At 38.1% G+C, this 24,699-nt stretch overlaps 1 protein-coding gene across 2 annotated transcripts; it reads right to left on the reverse strand.

Moving 5' to 3' along the window:
* Positions 1-1,141: 1,141 nt before the first annotated feature.
* On the reverse strand, positions 1,142-22,985 carry LOC132547146 (peroxiredoxin-like 2A). Of its 2 annotated transcripts, none has more exons than XM_060210902.1 (6): positions 22,920-22,985; positions 11,436-11,624; positions 9,365-9,439; positions 5,102-5,236; positions 3,957-4,092; positions 1,142-2,744 (listed from the first exon to the last, which is right to left on the reverse strand). In XM_060210902.1, exons 2-6 carry the CDS (start codon positions 11,598-11,600, stop codon positions 2,611-2,613), a joined length of 645 nt encoding a protein of 214 aa, XP_060066885.1. In that variant the 5' UTR covers positions 11,601-11,624; positions 22,920-22,985; the 3' UTR covers positions 1,142-2,610. The 2 variants fall into 2 exon arrangements, with proteins under 2 accessions (XP_060066885.1, XP_060066884.1); XM_060210901.1 differs by lacking the exon at positions 22,920-22,985 and adding an exon at positions 14,000-14,089.
* Positions 22,986-24,699: the final 1,714 nt, after the last annotated feature.

A 24,699-nucleotide genomic window follows, 5' to 3' on the forward strand; every position in this document is an offset into this window, starting at 1 on the left:
AACTGTATTGGACATATCTACTTTTTTATATCTCATGTCTGATCTTGTTTGTTGTGAACGAAATACTCATTATCAGGGGAAGCGTTCTGTAGAACAAGAACAAAGTCATCTATGTTTAGATATTGAAGTGTACCGATCAGGGGTTAGCAGGAAAGCACGGATGTTTGCCCCGCAGGAACATCAAAGAAGCACGACTTCTGATTCCAACAACTTTTTTTAATGTGTAACAAAAACGAGTGACGTAACACACAGAAATATTAGAGAAGGATCCGGGTTGCGGACCGGATTATTATTATTGATCCAATACATTACAGACAGAGACGTATATAAACCATCATCTGAATTCAAAATGTTAGTCGATGAAACTAGAGCAAAATATCAACAAAAAACAAAATTACACAGTCTACAACAAAAGTAGGTGTACAAGACCAGGTGTTCCAGGAGAGCAAGCGTCTTCTACTTCATCGTCATCTTCGTCAAAGTAGGTTATGTCACGTTCCAAAATCAGAACACTGTAAACAAACATGGAACAAATAGGTACACTAACAAGAACCAAACACGATTTCATATCGCAAAAGGAAATAAGCATATTACCTAACGAGGTTGTTATGACAACAGTTTTGACAAGGTCTTCTGCACAAGTCAACCAAGAAAGGGGTACAGTTTGTTTCTAAAGGTATGCAAATAGTCTGTTTAACATCTTTCCCTTAACTCCATTAATTCATCGTCAACTAGAAATTCGATCAATATATCATATATTCCTTCTTTGGTTTGAATGTATTTATCATGAAACATCCTTCAGTGTATTCACAGCCATATATTTGTACTGCAGTTGACCTTTCATGAAACAGAAAGCTTTCAAGCCGCCGACAAGAAAATGAAGATGTTCCTTCGGTTAAGAGCAATATCAAATGTGCTTGTGCTTGCTTGTGAATATCAAATCATTTTCAAAAATTGTTTCAATGCTTTCAGTGTTTTTGTTTCTCACCACGACCGTTGTATCATATGTCACTGGACCCTTTGGCCAATATTTGGATATGTTCAGAAAAAAATCATTTCTAAGACACAAATGCATTTTAAAAACTCTAATATTTAAATACTTTCTAACGGTTAGCTTGTAATAAACATAACAACACTACAATTCAAATTTTGACTTCGATTTATTATTTTCTCACCTGACATACACATTTAAAAACATATTTGACGTCCATACAATTTTCTATCTCTCTAACAACCAGAAAAGGAAGACGACGCAATTATCTAATCCAAAAGCAAAATAGAAATATTTTCAATCAATGCATTAAAACACCAGGAAAGGTTCTCCATCTGATACAGCTGTATAAATTTCAGTATCAGATTTCATTAGGCCTGGTGATTTAAGTAATTTCTAGAAAACATCTCTTTTGATGGATTATTTTTTTTTCAAATTAAAAAAAAAAAAATAACATGATAAGGACTTGTTTTGATAATTTTTACTAACATGAGGGACTCCAAACAATCAGGAACTGCGGACATCAAACAGGACATCTACAACTTTATCATCATTTTGTGACTTGCCATATACAAACTCAAATGACTAGCCTGAAATCTGGTCTGTGTATCAGCGCAATTGTTGTATTCAAAATTCTATTTTTTTTTTCGTATCCTCCTTATCACACCTTCTACATTGTGACTAAAATGTTGAAACACATCCCACAAATGATTTTTGATTGTATTAAACATCAATCTCTACCAGTACTGTTGTACAGTCACAACAATCTCCATGACAAATTGTCACTTTTATTAAACATTTCGATCTTGTATTTTTTGGTCACATTAGACGTTTCCACACCCGCAATTACATTCGAAACAAGGTAGAAATGAAATAAAAATAACGCAAATATTACGCAGTTTGCATAACAATTGCTCATAATAGAAAAATCTATAATATCAACTGATATCCTTATTGTTTGATCAAAATAATGTCTTTAAGGAATATGATAGGTCAACAAAGTTATAAATGATAGCTTTCAAACAAGGGTATCAAAAACATGAGAAGCTAGCTTGAAATGATTGAAGGAATCCTGCTGGCAATTGTACCTATATCGTGATTATACTCATCAGCTATGATTCCAATGGGAAAAATGAATCCTCAACTTTTCCAACAGGGGAGACATAAATCCTCAGTTTTTCCAACAAGGGAGATAAATTCTCAATTTTCACAACACTACCAGATGATCATGATATCAGATATAGAAAATAAATTATACCAAAATTTTATCAAAATGATGAAGTGTTACAAATAAAATACAAAGTGTTATTAAACAAGTTAAAGTTGAAGTTTATCCATTAAAAAAACACTGAATAAAATCAGCAGATCATAAAATACCTGCTGTATGACGATCAGATATTCTTAATTAAAAGGAAGCATTGAAACTGTTAAAACCAGGTACATGTAGTCTGCAGGATAGACACAGGACATGTAACAAGTAACAGATTTGGACTATATTTTCAAATATAGAAAAACTAAAAAAAAAAAAAAAAAACTAAATATAAATTGAATCAAGAATATTTTAATTAGGGACTATGTTTAATATTTGTTCACGAAATTTTTAGCAATTCTGAAGTGACTTATAGATTGGAGGGAGGTGTTTTGATATTTTTGACTGCCTTCAGCACCTCTTCCAGTTCAGCATGATCTCCAAACTCTCTCTCCTGGTGCTGGTAAAGGATACCCTGGTTACCTGGTCCAATCACAAACACACCTGTAACAGATAATAATCAATTCTTACATTCTTACAGAAATATTTATGTCAGAATATCCTTGAGATGATTGGAGTGTTGAAATCTTGCAACATGAAAAATGTCAAATTTAATTGTTACATGTCAAAAAAGAGACCCAATGGAATTGAATCACTCATCTTTTCAGTAGCTTATAAAAAAAACACTTTGTAGGAGTATTACATGCGAAATAACTTTCAAAGAGGATTTTGTTTAATGATGTAGTTTACAATGTCAAACCCCTTCCTATATGGTATGATACACATCAAATATAATTCCCTGGGTCTTGTGGTAATTGAGAAGGCATTGTTAAAAATATTTCAACACATTTTATCCTAGTAATCTTGAAAGTAAGTCAAGGTTATTTATTTGAACAAGATGGTAGTCTTTATCCTATCATGCTACTAGCCTTGCATTATGACCCTGGACCTCTTGGTTTTAGAGGAGAAGTTGTTAAATGGAAAAGTCTATATGCAGGTGAGCTAAAAACTAGGAGCATTATATTACATGTATGAAGATTTTCTTTTAAATGAGAGGAGGTTCTGAGAACAGGACCATGAAAACATACTGAGAAAGGAAGACATACACACGAGGCATAAATAAAATCTATATTATGTAATCAGTAGATTAAAAAATATTTTAAATGATCCAAATTTCTAAATTGATAAAGGATTTTTTCCCCTAATGTCACAACAAAATAATTACAAGCGAAGATATTTTAAGATTTCACCTTGACCTTATACTCAGTGACCTTGACCTGCGATGACTTACAACCAAAATACAGAAAAAGATGGAAAAGGACAAGAAGTAGAAGAAGAATAAGAAACAGAACTTGCACTTATCATCATATTCCATCACCTCCCATTCAAAAGTGAGACATATCTCAAATATTTACCATTAAACGCTTTGAGTATCATGACTCTACATATAGCCATGGTTTCAAATATCATTCAAATACTCAACACATGACTTCAAAAGCAATAAAAAAAGCCTTTCCAGCATGGATTTAAAAATCCTTCTTAATTATATTATTTTGTTTTGAGAAAAATATGCTGAGGTTTAAGAAAAGTTTCCAGACTTTTATTGGACAGTCACTGTTGTGGTATCAATGGTAGTGTATCAATACTTGAGTCAATTAAACAGTTGACTTGTATACACCTTACTCACATGTCTCTGGCATTCCCTCCACAACTTACCTCCCATTAATCGTCCCTCACCATCCATATTGCCTGGAATTTTCTTCCTATACACTCTGATAAGATTTTGTACAAAATTCACACGAAATAAACCAAATAACGGCATCCATCTTTCTTTGGGACCATAAAAGATTTTCTGAAATGTAAATAAAGGAAAGAAATACATTTTTTGAAACAAATTAAAAAAAAAACCATTATAACTTTTTCATGTGATTTTATTCATAAAACTGAAAATTTAGGATGTATCCCTCTGATGTTTTCACCGGAAGTAAGACATGATTCAATATAAAATAAATTCTATCACAATATCTTTAATGTTGGTAGTCTTATACACTTTGTTATCTAAAACAATAAAAAAGGAATCTCAACACCACAAAGACTTCATGTGAACATTGTCTACATGTTTCGACCGCTATGCGGCCGTCATCAGGACAATTTTTTATTTTGAAAAGACATCTAAGGTATACAAATGCGGTACATCAATTATTATGACGTCACAGTTAATGCAACATTACAATGAGTCATTATAGCTACAAAGTTCCATTACATATTCTGAAAAATACCGTACACTCTGTGTACACTTATTGTCCGGTTTTGAAGAGTAATCGGTAGTTCATCTTGTACATATGTGGCAATACTACTAAAGCTATCATTCATGGTTGAAGTTTCATTCTCATGTACATATAGATGGTCACTGTATGTGTTCATGTTGGAGCTGCATGCATCATCATCCGTGTCAGATAGGTATAAATCTGCTGCCAATGTGTCTGTATCAATCGGTTCATGTGGTTTCTTTTCTGGGTGTTTTGTGGCCGGTATTATTCTAAATTTCACATTATCAAAGTTGGTCTGGCCTGTGGATTCAAACTGTGGGGTCCAGTTGACGGGGATTTGTTATCTAGAATTGTACTTACAAACTTATCAAAGGCGATTTTTATGACGTTTTGTAGAAATTTCTCTTATAGACTACTACACAAAACATATATATAGTGACCCGGTTACCAAGGCAACTAAAAACGTTTTTAATTAGTAACCTTATGCACATCTACACGGCCCATTTTGGGTGGTTATGTTGGTTATATCAAACATCAAAATTATGCAATTAGAAATGAATGAAACAAAATGGATATTTATTCAACACTTACTTCAGTATCCAAGAAAATTTCACCTTTGAAAAATGGCTGGAAATCCTTGACACCCAGAGTTTGATGTACGACACCATACAGCTTCACTCCATGAGTGTTGAGGTCTTCCAGCAGGGAGGAGAGCCCGAGGGCCTCCTACAATAGTAAATATATATATATATACACAACATCAAGGACAGTCACGGGGTTTTCTACAGTGGTAAATTGTAATATTCAAAATTTTTTTTTTATATATATATATATCTTGTTTTTGTTTATTTGACAAACTACAAATACATTTATTATTTTTTTACAATAAATTTTTTAATTTTTAGTCAAACAATTGCTCATTCAGAATGTGGCCGATATGTACCGTTAGACTATTGGGTGTGACATGCAATTGTTTTCGTTGCGATTACATATAAGTTCAGTGTCTAGAGTGCAAAACATACCGAGACTGATATAAAACATTTTTGATATTTTTATCACCATCTTACATACAACAATTTTGGATGTTTTTTTTTGTCCGTTAAAAAGACCCTTTGGAGTCCATCAGCTGGAGGGATTATCGAGACACCTAAATTTACATCACTGCTCTTGATTTAGATTTATAACTTTGTATTTGTTTTATGTTCTATGTAAGTGATACTTATATCTTGATAAAGGGACAGGTTGCCTCAAAAATTTGACAATATATATATATATACAACAGGGAAGACAGTCCTGGGGCTTCCTACGATGGTAAATATATATATATACAACAGGGAGGACAATCCTGGGGCTTCCTACGATGGTAAATATATATATATATACAACAGGGAGGACAATCCTGGGGCTTCCTACGATGGTAAATATATATATATACAAGGAGGACAGCCTAAGGGATTCCTACAGTTGTTAAATAATGTACACAAGGAGGGTGAAATGCTAAAGACAAGCTAAATATCATTATGGAAACATTTAAATGTGCCTTTCTTTTCAAATCTTCTTGGCATTTTATCGTAAATGATATCTAAAAATCACAAGAATGAAACAATCAACATCTTTTTTCTTTTAATGTTTTAAACTTCTTTCAGATTTATTTGAATTTGCAGACTTTAAAATCTGAGAAAACTTTTAAACACAGACTTTATTTGTACATACCAAGCACTAGATATGTGTTTATTTGATCACCACAGTAAAAATTCAAGTAAAAATGTGATAAAATACCTGCATGAAATGACTGACAGGTAACAACTCTGATGCTATCTTTTATATGAAGCCTTATTGCTGATTCTGATGGCTGTTTATTGACACAGATAACTAATCAACAGGTTAACGAGAAATCAGGTAAATATGCCAGCCATATCTGTAACATTACCTTGGTATCACCATATTATTGACCTTTCTTACCCAGTACTGAAGTTACATAGAAAAGCTACAGGGGGCAAGATTACTTACATTAAAATATAATTTCAAAATGTTGTCCGTTATGGGATTTTATGACATGCCAACTTTAGGGCAGAATTATTCATTTCCCTGTGGGTCTATCATTTGATACAGTAGACAGATGTACTAATTTCCCTATAAGTCTATCATTTGATACAGTAGACAGATGTACTAATTTCCCTGTGGGTGTATCATTTGATACAGTAGACAGATGTACTAATTTCCCTGTGAGTCTATCATTTGATTCAGTAGACAGATGTACTAATTTCACTATACCTAGCTAGGTAAGTCTATCATTTGATACAGTAGACAGATGTACTAATTTCCCTGTGGGTCTATCATTTGATACAGTAGACAGATGTACTGATTTCCCTATAAGTCTATCATTTGATACAGTAGACAGATGTACTAATTTCCCTGTGAGTCTATCATTTGATTCAGTAGACAGATGTACTAATTTCACTATAAGTCTATCATTTGATACAGTAGACAGATGTACTAATTTCCCTGTGGGTGTATCATTTGATACAGTAGACAGATGTACTAATTTCCCTGTGGGTGTATCATTTGATACAGTAGACAGATGTACTAATTTCCCTATAAGTCTATCATTTGATACAGTAGACAGATGTACTAATTTCCCTATAAGTCTATCATTTGATACAGTAGACAGATGTACTAATTTCCCTGTGGGTGTATCATTTGATACAGTAGACAGATGTACTAATTTCCCTGTGGGTGTATCATTTGATACAGTAGACAGATGTACTAATTTCCCTGTGGGTGTATCATTTGATACAGTAGACAGATGTACTAATTTCCCTGTGGGTCTATCATTTGATACAGTAGACAGATGTACTAATTTCCCTGTGGGTGTATCATTTGATACAGTAGACAGATGTACTAATTTCCCTGTGGGTGTATCATTTGATACAGTAGACAGATGTACTAATTTCCCTGTGGGTGTATCATTTGATACAGTAGACAGATGTACTAATTTCCCTATAAGTCTATCATTTGATACAGTAGACAGATGTACTAATTTCACTATAAGTCTATCATTTGATACAGTAGACAGATGTACTAATTTCACTATAAGTCTATCATTTGATACAGTAGACAGATGTACTAATTTCCCTGTGGGTCTATCATTTGATACAGTAGACAGATGTACTGATTTCCCTATAAGTCTATCATTTGATACAGTAGACAGATGTACTAATTTCCCTGTGGGTCTATCATTTGATACAGTAGACAGATGTACTAATTTCCCTATAAGTCTATCATTTGATACAGTAGACAGATGTACTAATTTCCCTGTGGGTGTATCATTTGATACAGTAGACAGATGTACTAATTTCCCTGTGGGTGTATCATTTGATACAGTAGACAGATGTACTAATTTCCCTGTGGGTGTATCATTTGATACAGTAGACAGATGTACTAATTTCCCTGTGGGTCTATCATTTGATACAGTAGACAGATGTACTAATTTCCCTGTGGGTGTATCATTTGATACAGTAGACAGATGTACTAATTTCCCTGTGGGTGTATCATTTGATACAGTAGACAGATGTACTAATTTCCCTATAAGTCTATCATTTGATACAGTAGACAGATGTACTAATTTCCCTGTGGGTCTATCATTTGATACAGTAGACAGATGTACTAATTTCCCTGTGGGTCTATCATTTGATACAGTGATGTACTAATTTCCCTGTGGGTGTATCATTTGATACAGTAGACAGATGTACTAATTTCCCTATAAGTCTATCATTTGATACAGTAGACAGATGTACTAATTTCCCTATAAGTCTATCATTTGATACAGTAGACAGATGTACTAATTTCCCTGTGGGTCTATCATTTGATACAGTAGACAGATGTACTGATTTCCCTATAAGTCTATCATTTGATACAGTAGACAGATGTACTAATTTCCCTCTGGGTGTATCATTTGATACAGTAGACAGATGTAATAATTTCCCTGTGGGTGTATCATTTGATACAGTAGACAGATGTAATAATTTTCCATGTGTGTCTATCATTTGATACAGTAGACAGATGTACTAATTTCCCTGTGGGTGTATCATTTGATACAGTAGACAGATGTACTAATTTCCCTGTGGGTCTATCATTTGATACAGTAGACAGATGTACTAATTTCCCTGTGGGTGTATCATTTGATACAGTAGACAGATGTACTAATTTCCCTCTGGGTGTATCATTTGATACAGTAGACAGATGTAATAATTTCCCTCTGGGTCTATCATTTGATACAGTAGACAGATGTAATAATTTTCCATGTGTGTCTATCATTTGATACAGTAGACAGAGGTACTAATTTCCCTATAAGTCTATCATTTGATACAGTAGACAGATGTACTAATTTCCCTCTGGGTGTATCATTTGATACAGTAGACAGATGTAATAATTTCCCTCTGGGTCTATCATTTGATACAGTAGACAGATGTACTAATTTCCCTATAAGTCGATCATTTGATACAGTAGACAGATGTACTAATTTCCCTATAAGTCGATCATTTGATACAGTAGACAGATGTAATAATTTTCCATGTGTGTCTATCATTTGATACAGTAGACAGATGTACTAATTTCCCTGTGGGTCTATCATTTGATACAGTAGACAGATGTACTAATTTCCCCCATTTGATACATAAGTAATAATTTTCCATGTGTGTCTATCATTTGATACAGTAGACAGATGTACTAATTTCCCTGTAAGTCGATCATTGACCAAATTAACAAATTTACTCATCAGACCATTCTTGATTTAACAAACTGCCTGATTTTCCTACAGTAAAAAAAATTATCAAAGAAGACAAACTGACTCACCTCCCTACACAAAGATCATCCAGGCCGTCTTACAGCCATCATGACCACACCATTTTTTTTCCACAATTCTGATGCCTGTGAAATATATAAAATATATTATAACTGGATGACTCCTTCCTTGTGAATATGCACCTGTACAGCAATAGAGACTATACACCAATATATCTATTTTTGTCTTATATATGTAGTTGACATTTTGGATAACATAAGAATAAATTTCTCTCTATATATACAAAACTAGACTGAATATTTAATAAGTGTCAATTCATTGTATTTATTCTGTAGTAAGCTTCGGTAAGCATAAAAAATATCTGACTTTGAAGTCAGGGGGTGGGCTTATCATGGGACAACTTAATAACATTTTTTTCTTAAATCTTCAGTTCTCAATATTGATTGATGGGCCAGGATATGAGAAATGGGCATGGATACAGTAATTTTCTTATTTCAGTTAAGATTGTAAAGACTGATAAATTAAAACTATGTTGTGTGGTTTCCATGTTTATATGACTCTCCAACTTGCCATGTTTTTTTTTAAAAATCTGTGATAAATATTCATTAATTACATGAAAATGATGACAATTACAATCAATTTATCTGTTTAAAAAGAATTATGGATAGTTAGATGACCAGTTAAACATCAAAAAGAACAGCAGACACCAAATTTTCGTTCTATGTTTAAGAATGCTGTAAAGACTCATAGCTTACTGTGATATTTCTCGGTTGAGAATCTAAAGTCTGTATCTTGGCCTTGTCTAGGTACTTTAATGTGACTTTCTTTGATAGACTAATAGCTTACTGTGAAAATTCTCGGTTGAGAATCTAAAGTCTGTATCTTGGCCTTGTCTAGGTACTTTAATGTGACTTTCTTTGATAGACTAATAGCTTACTGTGAAAATTCTCGGTTGAGAATCTAAAGTCTGTATCTTGGCTCTGTCTAGGTACTTTAATGTGACTTTCTTTGATAGACTAATAGCTTACCTTGAAAATTCTCGGTTGAGAATCTAAAGTCTGTATCTTGGCTTTGTCTAGGTACTTTAGTGTGACTTTCTTTGATAGACTAATAGCTTACTGTGAAAATTCTCGGTTGAGAATCTTAAGTCTGTAACTTGGCCCTCTCTAGGTACTTTAGTGTGACTTTCTTTGATAGACTAATAGCTTACTGTGAAAATTCTCGGTTGAGAATCTAAAGTCTGTATCTTGGCTCTGTCTAGGTACTTTAATGTGACTTTCTTTGATAGACTAATAGCTTACTGTGATATTTCTTGGTTGAGAATCTAAAGTCTGTATCTTGGCCTTGTCTAGGTACTTTAATGTGACTTTCTTTGATAGACTAATAGCTTACTGTGAAAATTCTCGGTTGAGAATCTAAAGTCTGTATCTTGGCTCTGTCTAGGTACTTTAATGTGACTTTCTTTGATAGACTAATAGCTTACTGTGAAAATTCTCGGTTGAGAATCTAAAGTCTGTATCTTGGCTCTGTCTAGGTACTTTAATGTGACTTTCTTTGATAGACTAATAGCTTACCTTGAAAATTTCTTGGTTGAGAATCTAAAGTCTGTATCTTGGCATTGTGTAGGTACTTTCTTGTGACTTTCTTTGTTAGACTCATCGCTTACTGTGAAAATTCTCGGTTGAGAATCTTAAGTCTGTAACTTGGCCCTCTCTAGGTACTTTAGTGTGACTTTCTTTGATAGACTAATAGCTTACTGTGATATTTCTCGGTTGAGAATCTTAAGTCTGTATCTTGGCTCTGTCTAGGTACTTTAGTGTGACTTTCTTTGATAGACTAATAGCTTACTGTGAAAATTCTCGGTTGAGAATCTAAAGTCTGTATCTTGGCTTTGTCTAGGTACTTTAGTGTGACTTTCTTTGATAGACTAATAGCTTACTGTGAAAATTCTCGGTTGAGAATCTTAAGTCTGTAACTTGGCCCTCTCTAGGTACTTTAGTGTGACTTTCTTTGATAGACTAATAGCTTACTGTGAAAATTCTCGGTTGAGAATCTAAAGTCTGTATCTTGGCTCTGTCTAGGTACTTTAATGTGACTTTCTTTGATAGACTAATAGCTTACTGTGATATTTCTTGGTTGAGAATCTAAAGTCTGTATCTTGGCCTTCTCTAAGTAGTTTAGTGTGGCTTTATCTGATGACATGAACCACGACACAGGCATGTTACAGAGGGTGGCAGCCATTGCTGTCACCCCTGCTACCCCAAGTAGGGCCTTGGTCACCCCCATCAGTGTGGGCTGGAAGTTCACTACCTGAAATAGACGGAAAAAAAAGACATAAGAAAAGTGTTTATAACAAAACTGAGAAATAGGATCACCATAGAAGTTCTCCATCTGGAACAGTTGTAAAAACCAAAAAACCTTTAAAGGGTCAAAACTTGAATCTTCATCAAGAGATTGGAATCACATCCCACAGTGTGTAATCACAATGTTTTACTGTTCTCTGCAAGAAGATAGTAAAACCTTTGATAAGTTTGATCTAGGAAACAAACTAGCTACTTGGGGTACCAACCCAAACTATGTTAATTCAGAATGATATTGTGACTTTTTATATAATGAAATATATGTGCACGTATTTGAATATGATTCTCATTATTGACTAGGCTTCCAATCCCATGTAAATTTGGAATTCTTACCACACAATACTTTGATGATATATCCATAATTTACAGTTGGACACAAAAGGCAAATGTTGCCGATCAAACCTTCAACGTGTCTCTTGTGTAATGTTTATTTTTTACTTTGGTTTATCCTGCAATATGTTCCAACAGCCGATATCAAAACTCCAATTAAATGTCATGGGGCGGGCTTATTATGAGGCAATGCAAAACTGCTCCTTGTTGTTCTAGTAAACACCCATAAACTGGGTATGGATGGGCTTATTACCACCATGGGCCTACAGCGGCAAACTGCAAACTACAGTTTTAGAGATCAACATGGCTTTTCAGCAAATTTCTTTCTCTAAAATAATGAAAACAAACTCTTAACTGATTAACTAAATCCAAGATGGCCACTAGACCTGCAAAAATGTGGGGTTTTTCGGCCTAAATTACTAGACAGATCTTCATGAGTCTGATAATGTGAGCACACGTTTACTTTATTCCCTAGTTTTGCAAAATTTCTTTAAACACCCAAAGAATTTAACGCAAAAAACATATGTACATAAATACCTTGTAAATTGGACTAATTCTTTGAAAGCAAGAGCTGAGAATATTTCAAACTGACCAAAATGTGTCTACAGATTTCAGGTTGATGATATTTTATGTTGCAATGTACCTTTTCAAAGTAAAAATGAAACATTAGATGGCACCCTTAAATGTTACAAAACAGCCAGTTTAATCTATATCTACCGCATGTACCGTACCGCTTAAGGACTTTCAAACTGTAGTGATTTATCTTTCCTGTCACATTACAAATATGGCCCATTATTTCCGAGCCCCAGACTACTAAAGGAGGTAATTAAGGCGACAAATCATGTGCTGTGAAGATAATGAAGGGGTAATATTCACTTGTTAAAGACGTTTAGTATGATAATGGACCTAGCAACCACCTCCATTACCGAGCCACCTATAGAGCTGTTATCATAGATACGGTACTCACCAATTCTATTGGACAAAATTAAATAAATCTATCACTGTTTATTATGCTAATACTCCAATCTTCTTTCCTCGTGACTTTGATTAAGGATATAACTTATGTAATGGTGATTCATATTTCATCTTTTATTAAAAGTTCTAAATACTTTTCCTTGATGTACTCTAGAAATTATATTCCTAGCGCTGGAAAAATTCACAAAATTTCTACAATATATCATGCATCAAAAACCATCCTGACAAAATATTTCCTAATCGAGTACATGTATCTAACAACTTAATACCAAATTGTTTATCATGGATTTCTCTAGATTTACCATAGCAACGGTTATTCCCAATCTGATATCTCACACTACAATATTTTACATACTATATAAAATGTAAGCTACAGACATTTAAACAGGTAAATATTTCCATCATCTTCTTATAATATGTAATACATTACTACAAACACTCCTTATAACACTATAATCTTATTGTAATCTTCATCAAAAAAATACAAACACACAGTCTAGATTCTTTCTACTCATCTGTAAGGGACACACATTGCAGCACCTTTACCGATGATCATAAGGTAGAGGTCCATCATACAGGAGTTGTATATATGTTGACCTTCAAAGGTCAAGATGTATTCTTATTGGTAACCAAAGTAAAACAGAACAAAACTATGATGTATTCTTAATGGTACCCAAAATTAAACATTATACCCTCTATTATTTCAGCATAAATTAACTGTAAATGTGGCTTTGAATTTCTACATATGTACATGTACAAAATTGATACCTCATATATCTACAACTATACATAGAGTGTTGTGTGTGGGTGGACAGGAAACCTTTGAATCTCTTGATTTCCACAAATCCATAATGTAGCCCTTGTTCCAATTCTGAAGACCTCTGATTTCTATATACATGTAGTGTTGTAACTTGTTGTTCTACTTAAATCTGAAGAACTCTAATTTCTCCAATATAATTTACATATATCTGGAAGAATTTTTTAGTAAAAAGTTTTATTTAAGTATTCATGTCACCTTACCATTTCTAGAATTGTATCCATCCCATAAACGTAGCAGCCTGCTGATAATGCCACTAACACAGTGAGAACTGCTGTTCCGGAGAGCCCCATGATACAGCTACCACATCTATGCTGATGACAAAAAGTGTCCTCGATGATATCCACAATCTTAACACTTATTTCCAATATTTTCAAAGCTCAAAACAAATTCTTTTTTCAACTGGCTTGAAGACTTTATAATTCTTTTCATGCCGTCATTTGGCATCGCAAACATACAAGGTCATTGCAGGTATGTTTTGAACTTCCTAAAACAGCACATTCACTACCACTCAGTGGTGACAACTGTTTCTAATGTCAAAGACTTTCAGCATCAATATAAACCTTCCTTCAAATTCAGTTTATACTGTAGATAAAGCTGAGATCCAACTTCTACATATACAGTTTCTGAATGATACAACAGTGGAGTTTATACTGCTATAAATTGCATTTCTGGTGGTAAGGATGTATCCCACTACACAACTATCCTAAGGGATATGATCAACTTCTTCACAGATCAACAGGTAATACCATAAAATTCAATATATGACAGGCCACAAACCAAATATTCCACCGTCTATTATAGTACCTTGTTAACAGTGTAAATATGTCAAGCCACAAAACTGTGGAGCTGATCAGTTCATCTCATTCCAGCCATGTGCTGGTCAGCAGCAAAGTGAAACACTCTGGTCAGTACTAGTCTGACCATCAGCTCTAGCCACTCCGATGATCACTGACCACTTTTTCTTTAACACTGACTCAACCCTGTGTTATCAGATGTGATTTTACCCAGCACCAATCCCTGTGGTAGAGTGTCAACAATTACAAGTCAATGCCACCCAGGTTCCAGCTGGGAATTGGTCTATGTCAATATTTAGAAATCTAGCTTGTTGATAAAACTTTATGATACTAAAACCTCTTGAAATCCTGAGCATAAAGACAAATTTGTCTGTTGATCCTAAATTTGATGAAAGCACAACAGTGCCCGAGAGACGATAATTCTCAAGTGCCTACTGTGTGTGTCAGTAAACTGTACATTCTCTATGATAACATAACATTTCTTTTATATAAATTATATTGTACTGAATTTTCTTTTAAAAAAACCCTTTAATATCTATGCCTCCAGTAAAAACATTGTCAGCAAATTTATTTTAAAGTGTTTGTCTTTGATAAGTGTCAAACAAAATGTGTAAACATCTGTTTGAATTTCAACCAGAATGCTACAAGTAGCCTTACAGTCACAAGCTTGTAGTAACAGACTTATTTCAGTAACATGTCTCTTCTTCGCCTACACAGAAAAAGCTCATTACCACACTTGTAGTTACAAACATCTAGTTCTAGGCTTGTATTTACAGGATAAAGTTATAGGCTTTTAAATTATAGGCTTGTAGATACACAATTATAGTTATAGGTTTGTAGATAAAGGTTTGAAGCTAAAGACTTGTAGTCACAGGCTTGTTGTTATAGGCTTGTGGTAACAAATTTGTAGCTAAAGGTCTGTAATTATAGGCTTGTTACAGGCTTGTAGGTATAGGATTATAGTTATTGACTTGTAGTTATAGGCTTGTAGTTGTAGGTTGGAAGTTATAGGTTCGTAATTGCAGTCTTTTAGTTACAGGTTTGTAGTTACAGGTTTGTAGTTATAGGCTTGTAATTGCAGGCTTGTAGTTATAGGCTTGTAGTTATAGGCTTGTAGTTATAGGCTTGTAGTTATAGGCTTGTAATTGTAGGTTTGTAGTTATAGGCTTGTAGTTATAGGCTTGTAGTTATAGGCTTGTAGTTATAGGCTTGTAGTTATAGGCTTGTAGCTGCAGGCTTGTAGTTATAGGCTTGTAATTGTAGGTTTGTAGTTATAGGTTTGTAGTTATAGGCTTGTAGTTATAGGCCTGTAGTTATAGGCTTGTAGCTATAGGCTTGTAGTTATAGGCTTGTAATTGTAGGTTTGTAGTTATAGGCTTGTAATTGTAGGTTTGTAGTTATAGGCTTGTAATTGTAGGTTTGTAGTTATAGGCTTGTAGTTATAGGCCTGTAGTTATAGGCTTGTAGCTGCAGGCTTGTAGTTATAGGCTTGTAGCTGCAGGCTTGTAGTTATAGGCTTGTAGTTGCAGGCTTGTAGTTATAGGCTTGTAATTGTAGGTTTGTAGTTATAGGCCTGTAGTTATAGGCTTGTAGTTATAGGCTTGTAGTTATAGGCTTGTAGTTGCAGGCTTGTAGTTATAGGCTTGTAGTTATAGGCCTGTAGTTATAGGCTTGTAGTTGCAGGCTTGTAGTTATAGGCTTGTAGTTATAGGCTTGTAGTTGCAGGCTTGTAGTTATAGACTTGTAATTGTAGGTTTGTAGTTATAGGCTTGTAGTTATAGGCTTGTAGCTGCAGGCTTGTAGTTATAGGCTTGTAGCTGCAGGCTTGTAGTTATAGGCTTGTAGTTATAGGCTTGTAGCTGCAGGCTTGTAGTTATAGGCCTGTAGTTATAGGCTTGTAGTTATAGGCTTGTAGTTATAGGCTTGTAGCTGCAGGCTTGTAGTTATAGGCCTGTAGTTATAGGCTTGTAGCTGCAGGCTTGTAGTTATAGGCTTGTAATTGTAGGTTTGTAGTTATAGGCTTGTAATTGTAGGTTTGGTTTGTAGTTATAGGCTTGTAGCTGCAGGCTTGTAGTTATAGGCTTGTAGCTGCAGGCTTGTAGTTATAGGCTTGTAGCTGCAGGCTTGTAGTTATAGGCCTGTAGTTATAGGCTTGTAGCTGCAGGCTTGTAGTTATAGACTTGTAATTGTAGGTTTGTAGTTATAGGCTTGTAGTTATAGGCTTGTAGCTGCAGGCTTGTAGTTATAGGCTTGTAGCTGCAGGCTTGTAGTTATAGGCCTGTAGTTATAGGCTTGTAGTTGCAGGCTTGTAGTTGCAGGCTTGTAGTTATAGGCCTGTAGTTGCAGGCTTGTAGTTGCAGGCTTGTAGTTATAGGCTTGTAGTTATAGGCCTGTAGTTATTGGCTTGTAGTTGCAGGCTTGTAGTTATAGGCTTGTAGTTATAGGCCTGTAGTTATAGGCTTGTAGTTGCAGGCTTGTAGTTGCAGGCTTGTAGTTATAGGCTTGTAGTTATAGGCTTGTAGTTGCAGGCTTGTAGTTATAGGCTTGTAGCTGCAGGCTTGTAGCTGCAGGCTTGTAGTTATAGGCCTGTAGTTATAGGCTTGTAGCTGCAGGCTTGTAGTTATAGACTTGTAATTGTAGGTTTGTAGTTATAGGCTTGTAGTTATAGGCTTGTAGTTGCAGGCTTGTAGTTATAGGCTTGTAGTTATAGGCTTGTAGTTATAGGCTTGTAGTTGCAGGCTTGTAGTTATAGGCTTGTAGTTGCAGGCTTGTAGTTATAGACTTGTAATTGTAGGTTTGTAGTTATAGGCTTGTAGTTGCAGGCTTGTAGTTATAGGCCTGTAGTTATAGGCCTGTAGTTATAGGCTTGTAGTTATAGGCTTGTAGTTGCAGGCTTGTAGTTGCAGGCTTGTAATTGTAGGTTTGTAGTTATAGGCTTGTAGTTGCAGGCTTGTAGTTATAGGCTTGTAGTTGCAGGCTTGTAGTTATAGGCTTGTAGTTATAGGCTTGTAGTTATAGGCTTGTAGTTGCAGGCTTGTAGTTATAGGCTTGTAGTTATAGGCTTGTAGTTATAGGCCTGTAGTTATTGGCTTGTAGTTGCAGGCTTGTAGTTATAGGCTTGTAGTTATAGGCCTGTAGTTATAGGCTTGTAGTTTAGTCTGTTGTTACAGGGATATGATTATATACTTGTAATTCAAGGTTTAATAGTTAGACTTGTAGAACACTACTGGGACCCGTTGGCATTCATTGTACAATAATGGGCACAATTACTGATGGTTTGCTGATGTATTTAATCACCAAATGTATAACTATGTTACAATAAAACATAAAACCAGAGGCCTAATTGGCCTGCAAATCTCTCCTGTAAGTTCTAGCAATACAAATGGTCAAGATCAATCTCTAACAAAAACATATCAAATTTTTATTTTAATACAGAAAACAGCAGATTTCAATATTTTCATGTCTGTCACTTTGACTTGGTTTCACTTACTTGAACATACTTGAAAGTCAATCCAACACACAGAGTTTGACTAATTATCCTGCCCCCTTTATATATAAATACACAGAATTGAAAAAAAAGAAAAAACAACGAGGCAAGCAATTTTTCATCAAAAGAAATAAGCAAAGTTTCTTGAGTGAATACCAAAGGTCTGAATTAAATTTCAAGGTACGAAATTATTCACATTATAACCAAAACAAAACCAAGTGGTGTGTCAAACATTTCTGGCATTAGAAATCTAAGTAGCCTTTACCAAAGGTAATTTTCACACGATCACCTCACAACACCACCAAGTTACCTTAACAAAGGAAGCGAAAGACACCGATAAGTCCTACAATACGTCGGTTGTGGTGGATGCATCATTACCTGTTTAAAGCTCCCATGTCTAATTATGGGTAGATCATATGCTTTCTTTATAGACATTTTCTACATGCATGGCTTATGAATATAATCAGATAAAACCTAACATAATACAGCTAACTTACCCTGAATTTCCCCTGTCATTTATCTCTCTGATTTTTTTTTGTACTTTCAACTGTCTTTCCCCTGGCATCTCTTCCCCTCACTCCTGATGATTACCTTCAAGATGTCTTACACAAATGTGTCCCTATCAAGCTGTCTCTTCCCAATATTTCTCAATCAAGCTGTCTCTCCCCAATATTTCCCCCTCAAGCTGTCTCTCCCCAATGTTTCCCTCCTCTAGCTGTCTCTTCCTAATATTTCCCCCTCCAGCTGTCTCTCCCCAATATTTCTCCCCTCTAGCTGTCTCTCCCCAATGTTTCCCCCTCCAGTTGTCTCTCCCCAATGTTTCCCCCTCCAGCTGTCTCTCCCCAATGTTTCCCCCTCAAGCTGTCTCTCCCCAATGTTCCTCCTCCAGCTGTCTCTCCCCAATGTTTCCCCCTCTATCTGTCTCTCCCCGATATTTCCCCCCTCCAGCTGTCTCTTCCTAATGTATCCCCCTCCAGCTGTCTCTCCCCAATGTTTCCCCCTCCAGATGTCTCTCCCCAATGTTCCTCCTTAAGCTGTCTCTCCCCAATGTTTCCCCCTCCAGCTGTCTCTCCCCAATATTTCCCCCTCTAGCTGTCTCTCCCCAATGTTTCCCCCTCCAGCTGTCTCTCCCCAATGTTTTGTCTTCCAGCTGTCTCTACCCAATATTTCCCTCCTCTAGCTGTCTCTCCCCAATGTTCCCTGTCTCTCCAGCAAATGTCTCTCCTCAAGCTGTCTCTCCCCAATTTCCCCCATATCATATCTGTCTCTCCCCAATATTTCCCTGTCCTCTCCCAATGATTCCCCCTCCAGTTGTCTCCCCAATGTATCCCCCTCCAGCTGTCTCTCCCCTCTCTCTCCCCAATGTTTCCCCCTCCAGCTGTCTCTCTCCCCAATGTTTCCCCCTCCAGCTGTCTCTCCCCAATGTTTCCCCCCCCTCCCCCCTACCTGTCTCTCCCAATGTTTCCCCCCTCCCCCTCCAGCTGTCTCTCCCCAATGTTTCCCCCTCCAGCTGTCTCTCCCCAATGTTTCCCCCTCTCTGTCTCTCCCCAATGTCTCTCCCCAATGTTTCAGCCCCTCCATGTCTCTCCCCAATGTTTCCCCCCCTCTCCAGCTGTCTCTCTCCCCCTCAAGCTGTCTCTCCCCAATTTCCCCCTCTAGCTGTCTCTCCCCAATGTTTCCCCCTCCAGCTGTCTCTCCCCAATGTTTCCCCATCCAGCTGTCTCTCCCCAATGTTTCCCCCTCAAGCTGTCTCTCCCCAATGTTTCCCCCTCCAGCTGTCTCTCCCCAATGTTTTCCCCTCCAGCTGTCTCTCCCCAATGTTTTCTCCTCCAGCTGTCTCTCCCAAATGTTTCCCCCTCCAGCTGTCTCTCCCCAATGTTCCCCCTCCAGCTGTCTCTCCCCAATGTTTCCCCCTCCAGCTGTCTCTCCCCAATTTCCCCCCTCTAGCTGTCTCTCCCCAATGTTTCCCCCTCCAGCCTCTCCAATGTTCCAGTTGTCTCCCTCAATGTTTCCCCCTCCAGCTGTCTCTCCCCAATTTTCATCCTTAAGCTGTCTCTCCCCAATGTTTCCCCCCCCCCCAGTTGTATCTTCCCAATGTATCCCCCTCTAGCTGTCTCTCCCCAATGTTTTGCCTTCCAGCTGTCTCTCCCCAATGTTTCCCCCTCCAGTTGTCTCTTCCCAATGTATCCCCCTCCAGCTGTCTCTCCCCAATGTTTCCCCCTCTACCTGTCCCTCCCCAATGTTTCCCCCTCAAGCTGTCTCTCCCCAATATTTCCCCCCTCTAGCTGTCTCTCCCCAATGTTTCCCCCTCCAGTTGTCTCTCCCCAATGTTTCCCCCTCCAGCTGTCTCTCCCCAATGTTTCCCCCTCAAGCTGTCTCTCCCCAATGTTTCCCCCTCCAGCTGTCTCTCCCCAATATTTTCCCCCTCTAGCTGTCTCTCCCCAATGTTTCCCCCTCCAGCTGTCTCTCCCCAATGTTTCCCCCTCAAGCTGTCTCTCCCCAATGTTTCCCCCTCCAGCTGTCTCTCCCCAATATTTCCCCCCTCTAGCTGTCTCTCCCCGATATTTACCCCCCTCCAGCTGTCTCTTTCCAATGTATCCCAATCCAGCTATCTCTCCCCAATATTTCCCCCTCTAGCTGTCTCTCCCCAATGTTTTGCCTTCCAGCTGTCTCTTCCCAATGTTTCCCCCTCCAGCTGTCTCTCCCCAATGTTTTCCCCTCCAGCTGTCTCTCCCAAATGTTTCCCCCTCAAGCTGTCTCTCCCCAATGTTCCCACTCCAGCTGTCTCTCCCCGATATTCTGTCTCCCCCCCCCCCTCCAGCTGTCTCTTCCCAATGTATCCCAATCCAGCTATCTCTCCCCAATATTTCCCCCTCTAGCTGTCTCTCCCCAATGTTTTGCCTTCCAGCTGTCTCTTCCCAATGTTTCCCCCTCCAGCTGTCTCTCCCCAATGTTTTCCCCTCCAGCTGTCTCTCCCAAATGTTTCCCCCTCAAGCTGTCTCTCCCCAATGTTCCCACTCCAGCTGTCTCTCCCCAATGTTTCCCCCATATCTGTCTCTCCCCAATATTCCCCCCCCCCTCTAATTGTCTCTCCCTAATGTTTCCCCCCTAGTTGTCTCTTCTCAATGAATCCCCCTCCAGTTGTCTCTTCCCAATGTATCCCCCTCCAGCTGTCTCTCCCAAATGTTTCCCCCTCCAGCTGTCTCTCCCCAATGTTCCCACTCCAGCTGTCTCTCCCCAATGTTTCCCCCATATCTGTCTCTCCCCAATATCCCCCCCCCTAACTGTCTCTCCCTAATGTTTCCCCCCTAGTTGTCTCTTCTCAATGAATCCCCCTCCAGTTGTCTCTTCCCAATGTATCCCCCTCCAGCTGTCTCTCCCCAATGTTTTCCCCTCCAGCTGTCTCTCCCCAATGTTTTCTCCTTCAGCTGTCTCTCCCCAATATTTCCCCCTTCTAGCTGTCTCTCCCCAATGTTTCCCCCTCCAGTTGTCTCTCCCCAATGTTTCCCCCTCCAGCTGTCTCTCCCCAATGTTTCCCCCTCAAGCTGTCTCTCCCCAATGTTCCCCCCTCTAGCTGTCTCTCCCCAATGTTTCCCCCTCCAGTTGTCTCTCCCCAATGTTTCCCCCTCCAGCTGTCTCTCCCCAATGTTTCCCCCTCAAGCTGTCTCTCCCCAATGTTTCCCCCTCCAGCTGTCTCCCCCCATTATTTCCCCCGTCTAGCTGTCTCTCCCCATTGTTTCCCCCTCCAGTTGTCTCTCCCCAATGTTTCCCCCTCCAGCTGTCTCTCCCCAATGTTTCCCCCTCAAGCTGTCTCTCCCCAATGTTTCCCCCTCCAGCTGTCTCTCCCCAATATTTCCCCCCTCTAGCTGTCTCTCCCCAATGTTTCCCCCTCCAGTTGTCTCTCCCCAATGTTTCCCCCTCCAGCTGTCTCTCCCCAATGTTTCCCCCTCAAGCTGTCTCTCCCCAATGTTTCCCCCTCCAGCTGTCTCTCCCCAATATTTCCCCCCTCTAGCTGTCTCTCCCCAATGTTTCCCCCTCCAGTTGTCTCTCCCAAATGTTTCCCCCTCTACCTGTCCCTCCCCAATGTTTTGCCTTCCAGCTATCTTTCCCCAATGTTTCCCCCTCCAGTTGTCTCTTCCCAATGTATCCCCCTCCAGCTGTCTCTCCCCAATGTTTCCCCCTCTAGCTGTCCCTCCCCAATGTTTCCCCCTCCAGTTGTCTCTCCCCAATGTTTCCCCCTCAAGCTGTCTCTCCCCAATGTTCCCACTCCAGCTGTCTCTCCCCAATGTTTCCCCCTCCAGCTGTCTCTCCCAAATATTTTGTCTTCCAGCTGTCTCTACCCAATATTTCCCTCCTCTAGCTGTCTCTCCCCAATGTTTCCCCTTCCAGTTGTCTCTCCTCCCTTTTGCTGTCTCATTCCAATGCTTCCCTCTCCTGCCCTCTCATTCCCATGTTTTCCCTCTGTTAGGGCTTGGTGTCTGATTGCAATACTGCAAGCTGCCTCGTCCTTGTTTCCCCTCTATATTAGACAATCTACATCCAAGGATACGCCTGAGTGAATTTAGAAAAAATCTGTTCAATCATTCATGACTAGAAGGGGAAATTTGACAAGACGACGGCTCCGTATAGGCCAGTAAATCTATCTTTCGCCCGTAGCAGTCCCTTGCAGTGATCACATTGCAGCCGATCCGAAGGTTGCTCCACACACTAAGCCGACCCTGCATAGTTATGTACATTTACTTATCGTTTGCATAAATGATTCAATATCAACACTGCACATTTTTTCTCTTAATAGCAGTGTTGTCAGCTGACATGTTATCAAAACAAAGACAAACTCACCCTTCTTCGTGAATCCGAGTGTCACCACCACGCCGTGTTTCGATGTTTGTGTAATCGGGCTGTAATAAACGTCTAAAATTAGACACAAATCCGTCGATCCGGAACTGAAATTTCCATTAATTATACAAGAAAATAAGATAACGACGACCGTACCTAATTTTGAAATTCTCTATTACATTAACAGGCAAATGATGTATCAAGATCCGTTTTTAAATACCAATAGTTATTCAAATCAAAAGCGATAATAATCTAAAACAGATTTAACGTTTTTGTACAGAAAACCCTTCACTGTCTGGGATACTGCTGACAAGGTAAAACACAGGGATCTGTCTAGACACTATTCCACGGGTACCAGTAAAAACAGGGGTCTATCTGGACACTATTACACGGGTACTAGTAAAAACACAGGGGTCTATCTGGACACTATTACACGGGTACTAGTAAAAACACATGGGTCTATCTGGACACTACGGGTACTAGTAAAACACAGGGGTCTATCTGGACACTATCACACGGGTACTAGTAAAACACAGGGGTCTATCTGGACACTACCACACGGGTACTAGTAAAAACACAGGGGTCTATCTGGACACTATTACACGGGTACTAGTAAAACACATGGATCTATCTGGACACTATCACATGGGTACTAGTCAAAAACACAGGGGTTTATCTGGACACTATTCCACGGGTACTAGTAAAAACACAGGGGTCTATCTGGACACTATTACATGGGTACCAGTAAAACACATAGCTCTATCTGGACACAATACACGGGTACTAGTAAAACACAGAGGTTTATCTGGACACTAACACACGGGTACTAGTAAAACACAGGGATCTATCTTAATACTATCACACGGGTACTAGTAAAAACACATGAATCTATCTGGGCACTATCACACGGGTACTAGTAAAACATATGGATCTATCTGGACACTACCACATGGGTACTAGTAAAACACTGGGGTTTATCTGGACACTATCACACGGGTACTAGTAAAAGCACAGGGATCTAACTAGACACTACCATACGGGTACTAGTGAAAACACGGGTCTATCTGGACACTACCACACGGGTACTAGTAAAACACATGGATCTATCTGGACACTACCACACGGGTACTAGTAAAACATATGGATCTATCTGGACACTACCACATGGGTACTAGTAAAACACAGGGGTTTATCTGGACACTATTACACGGGTACGAGTAAAACACATGGATCTATCTGGACACTTTTACACGGGTACTAGTAAAAACACATGGGTCTATCTGGACACTATTACACGGGTACTAGTAAAACACAGGGATCTATCTGGACACCTGTAATTAGGATGTTATAAGACAATTAGAATCACTTGTAATTATGATGTTATAAGACAATAAGAATCACCTGTAATTAGGATGTTATAAGACAATTAGAATCACCTGCAATTAGGATGTTATAACACAATTAGAATCACCTGTAATTAGGATGTTTTTAAACAATAAGAATCACATGTAATTAGGATGTTATAAGACAATTAGAATCACCTGTACTTTTGTTGTTTTAAGACAATTAGAATCAAATGTAATTAGGATGTTATAAGACGATTAGAATCACCTGTAATTAGGATGTTATAAGACAATTAGAATCACCTGTAATTAGGATGTTATAAGACAATTAGAACCACCTGTAATTAGGATGTTATAAGACAATTAGAACCACCTGTAATTAGGATGTTTTATGACGATTATAATCACCTCTAACTAGGATGTTTTAGGACAATTAGAAC

The sequence above is a fragment of the Ylistrum balloti genome, unplaced genomic scaffold, assembly GCF_031769215.1.
Source record: "Ylistrum balloti isolate Yb309-2 unplaced genomic scaffold, AGI_CSIRO_Ybal_v1 Utg369936, whole genome shotgun sequence".
NCBI classification, from domain to species: domain Eukaryota; kingdom Metazoa; phylum Mollusca; class Bivalvia; order Pectinida; family Pectinidae; genus Ylistrum; species Ylistrum balloti.